At 38.9% G+C, this 3,948-nt stretch overlaps 1 protein-coding gene across 1 annotated transcript; it reads right to left on the bottom strand.

Moving 5' to 3' along the window:
* Positions 1-2,314: 2,314 nt before the first annotated feature.
* On the bottom strand, positions 2,315-3,353 carry LOC105035650 (uncharacterized). The gene is made up of 3 exons (XM_010911275.4): positions 3,197-3,353; positions 2,776-3,102; positions 2,315-2,689 (listed from the first exon to the last, which is right to left on the bottom strand). The coding sequence occupies exons 1-3, from the start codon at positions 3,270-3,272 to the stop codon at positions 2,493-2,495; spliced, it is 600 nt and encodes a 199-aa protein (XP_010909577.1). The 5' UTR covers positions 3,273-3,353; the 3' UTR covers positions 2,315-2,492.
* Positions 3,354-3,948: the final 595 nt, after the last annotated feature.

Below are 3,948 nucleotides of genomic sequence, written 5' to 3'. Positions count from 1 at the left end.
CTGAAAATATTTGAGTTATTCAGATTTTTAACTTAGCTCAGTTTAGCTTAGTTCAATTTAGTTTAGATATTTGATTTGGATGAAACATATTGATTTATATTACATAAAGATATTTGTTATCTAAAATGATTTAATTTGATTTTTATTAAATCGATATTCGAGAATTGAAGACTAATTATTATTATTATCATTTTAAAATTTTTATGATTTGATCTGTAGCCTTGCATGCTTGTAGGGCCTACCATGTAGGTATGTAGCATCTATCACATGCTCGGTTCGGGGTACGGCAATTGATGAGGTAAAGAGTTTTCTTCGATCCTCTATTGATATGAAAGATCTTGGATCTCTCACTTATTTTTTGGGGCTAGAAGTAACTTCCTTAATGAGAACAAGATTTACTTCTTTCCTAACAAAATTGTACTAAAGATCTGATCAAATTAGCTAATCTAACGTATCACAAGATTTGTGCCACTCCCCCTTAATGTGAAGTTGAAGAAGGATGATGGACAACCCATTCCAGATCCAATTCTATACAAGCGTCTTAGGGAAAGTCCTATCTATTTTAACATATATAACTCGGCCAGATATATTTTTTTATGGTTCAAGTTGTAAGTCAATTTATTTCTGACCTGCAACGACTATATCTTATAGCACTTCGTCATACCGGCCATTAGATATTTTAAAGGCATGGTGCATCGTCGTTTTATTCTTTTCTTTAGATTCCTCCCTTGCTCTTACATCCTTTGTAGATGTAGATCATGTGGGCTATCTCAATACTAGGCACGCTACCATTGGTTGATGTGTTTTCTTGGGTTCATCCCTAATTTCTTGGAAATATAGGAAGCAGGATCAAGTTGCTGCGTCTTCTACTAAAGCTAAGCATCAATCTATCTGATACCTCAACTCAGAAGTTGTTTGGCTTCATCAACTTCTTATGGAATTTGGTGTATCATGTCAACAACCAACACCTCTTTATGTTGAAAATATGAGTGCCATTCAAATTAATTGCTACCAATCATATGCACCATGAATGCACAAAACACAGAGGTAGACTGTCATTACATTCAGAAATTTATGCAAGATAAAACTCTTGTTCTCTCATATTTCCTCTCATGATTAAATTGCATATCTCTTCACCAAATCTTTGACATAGGCTCATCAAGCTTATTTAGTTGTTAAATCGATGCTTCTTGATCCCAACATCGATTCGAGGGAGGGTGAATGGATGGATATCTCTTGATTTGGTGATCATCACGTATATCATGGCCAATACCACATACTATGAATAGTTGATAATATATTCCATTTTTAGCTGATTACATGTACCATATATAGCTGATTGTATATGTAATTGATTGCATACACCATGTGTAGCTAATTACATAAGACATACATAGAGGATTCAATATACCTTGTATAGCTGAAAGAGCAAGAACTCAGCAAGTTTTTCTCTTTAAAAGTCTCCCTTTTGTTATATATCTCTCTCTTTCTATTCTATCCTTTATCCTTGTTATTATCAAATTAAGTTTTGCTGAAATTATCACCTATACCAGCTGGAAGATGACAGCAATACTTTTTAACGGGTCTTTATTCCGGCATGGGTCTGGGAACTATGATCTTCAATAAGTCATGGAGCTTTGCTTATTTCGGATTATTTGATGACATGATAGACAAGATCTATGTGACCGCACTTGTAAAATTATGCAAGCTGGGTTTTGAGAAGTTGTAAATTTTATTCTAATCTCATACAGTAATTAATTGTGGATGAGAAACAGTGTGTCCTTCCAGACACAGAATGGGTCATCGATACTGAACAATCAAATGGGGATGTGTTTTGCATCTAATTGGTTATATCGTACTGCACATAATATTCCATCAGTGCAACCTAATAGGTGTCCGTAGAAAAGCTGTGATAGAGTTATCAACAAAAATGAATCTTTAGGGTTCTATTACTTGACGTCAAGAAATATTTTCAATAGGTTATCAGTGTCTACCAAAAAAAATAAAAAAAAGGTTATCAGTGCATCTTTGTGACCCAAATGTACTATGGATTATTTTGATATAGTTGGCCCTCTATGCATGGATATTATTTAAAGTATGCTTAATTATCTCTAATTTCTTTAAAAAAATTATCATCTCTGATAGTTAATTGCTGGGTGAACATCCGACCTCATGTAATTACGCAAAAGATAATTAAGATAATTTAATAGCACGGGACGTTATTTTCTATGTGACCATGTATTAAATTTTGTCTTCTAATCAATTGCCAAGGGATGAAAAAGAATTTGCCATTCCTTGAGAGCATGGAATAAGATATCATCAGAATTTAGTATCCTGGAATGGTATTGTAAATCATTAAATATTACTAATGTTACTAACGCTGTAACACGGTGATTCTACTACATGCTTTGATACTCTCACAACAACCTTCTTGCACTGGCTTGTGGCCACAGAATACATGAAACAATCCAACTGATCTAATATAAAGCACATCAACAAGGCGCCATGGCTGCTTCGGAAACAAAACCAGTCTCGGACTGCCCAGGGGCCCAGGCCACCGCTGCCGACCCTGATGCAGGCCCTGCCGCCCCTGGTGCAGTCCCTACCGCTGCCGCACTGGAGCTCTTGATCTCTGCCATGCTTCGACGAGCATTCGATGATGCCTGACATAACTTTGGAAGGAACACACCTGCAAAACAGCATCAAATTAAGAAGCTAATATCGCAATCCGATTATTGATCACTTATATATACGTATCCAATATATAGCTTTTACCTTCACCAGCTGCGAGGTTGAAGTACAGATCAACAACGTTGGGGCACTCCTGGTAGCATTGAGGTGAGCATAGCTTCTGAGCAAATTGAGGCTCTAACAGAGAGTCCGATGAGATCCCCACGGTGTTCCGAGTGAGTCCGCAGGCATTGATGCACTTGTCGGTCTCCACCCAGTCCTTGAGGTTCTCAGCCTCGATGTCTGAAGTGCGGCAGGAGAACTCCTCCTGTCCTCCCCTCCGCAGCCGGTTCTCGAGCACGCAGCGCATGCCGGAGGACGACACCGCAAAGGCACAGGTGCTTCTGTCCAGGCTCTCGCATGTGATGCCTCCTGAAATGGCCACCAAACCATGTACGTCCATTTAATTAGAAAGCTGAACAAGATGGATGAGATGGGATATATGTTGTGCTTTCACTTTACATACCGAGGGTGCACTGAACACAGAAGAGAAGAACAAGAGTTAGGCACACCAGGGTGCTTGAGCTATAAAAGGAAGCCATTGGTGCAAAATGCTCGATATTTGGAGTGGTAAGCACTATGCACGGGCTTTTGGTTGCTGTTGTGATGTGTGGCGTGAGAAGAGAAAGGGGAGAGCTATTTATGGGCTCCAATAACAGGAGTTTCGACGGAATGGAGCCTGCGAAGAAGGAGACCCCTTTGCGTATGGGATTTGAGGCGGATGGGACGAGGCCAGTTCTTAGTTTGCCCCGCTACGATGTTTCTAGCCTTTTTAAATTTCGATTTATTTCGGACCCCGAGTAGTTCCAATTGTTGTTGGCGTGCCGTATTGGCATACGGCTCTATAGCGGAAACAACAAGGTCGGTACTCATTACATTTCTTTTCGGCCTCCGCATTGCATGCACCAGTTGCAAGTGGACTGCACAAATCCGACGGTGAATAATACGTCATGCAATCTCTTATATTTCATCGATTTTCGATTGCACTTTTTTTATCGTACATATACTTCAAAATTTATTTTGATTCACTTGTATCTGACGTATGCAATAATTTATCATTTTTTTTGAATATAGTAAAAAAATTTCGTTTGGAAAATAAAAAATTTTGCATGGATCCAAATGGATCAAGATAAATCTCGGAGCATACATGTCACACCTCCCACCCGAAATCGCGAGCAGGAGGTCGCAGCAACCGCCACATACTTATGAAAAACTCTC

Source organism: Elaeis guineensis, chromosome 11 (assembly GCF_000442705.2).
Source record: "Elaeis guineensis isolate ETL-2024a chromosome 11, EG11, whole genome shotgun sequence".
NCBI classification, from domain to species: domain Eukaryota; kingdom Viridiplantae; phylum Streptophyta; class Magnoliopsida; order Arecales; family Arecaceae; genus Elaeis; species Elaeis guineensis.
This window is presented reverse-complemented; position numbering and strand designations above follow the sequence as displayed.

What these genes read in the sequence shown, in the direction of transcription:
- LOC105035650 (XM_010911275.4), bottom strand. Translation starts at nt 3,272, where the DNA reads ATGGCTTCCTTTTATAGCTCAAGCACCCTGGTGTGCCTAACTCTTGTT. An exon ending in CTGTGTTCAGTGCACCCTCG is followed by an intron (nt 3,103 to 3,196) that starts GTATGTAAAGTG and finishes TGGCCATTTCAG; the next exon opens with GAGGCATCACATGCGAGAGC. An exon ending in CAACCTCGCAGCTGGTGAAG is followed by an intron (nt 2,690 to 2,775) that starts GTAAAAGCTATA and finishes GCTGTTTTGCAG; the next exon opens with GTGTGTTCCTTCCAAAGTTA.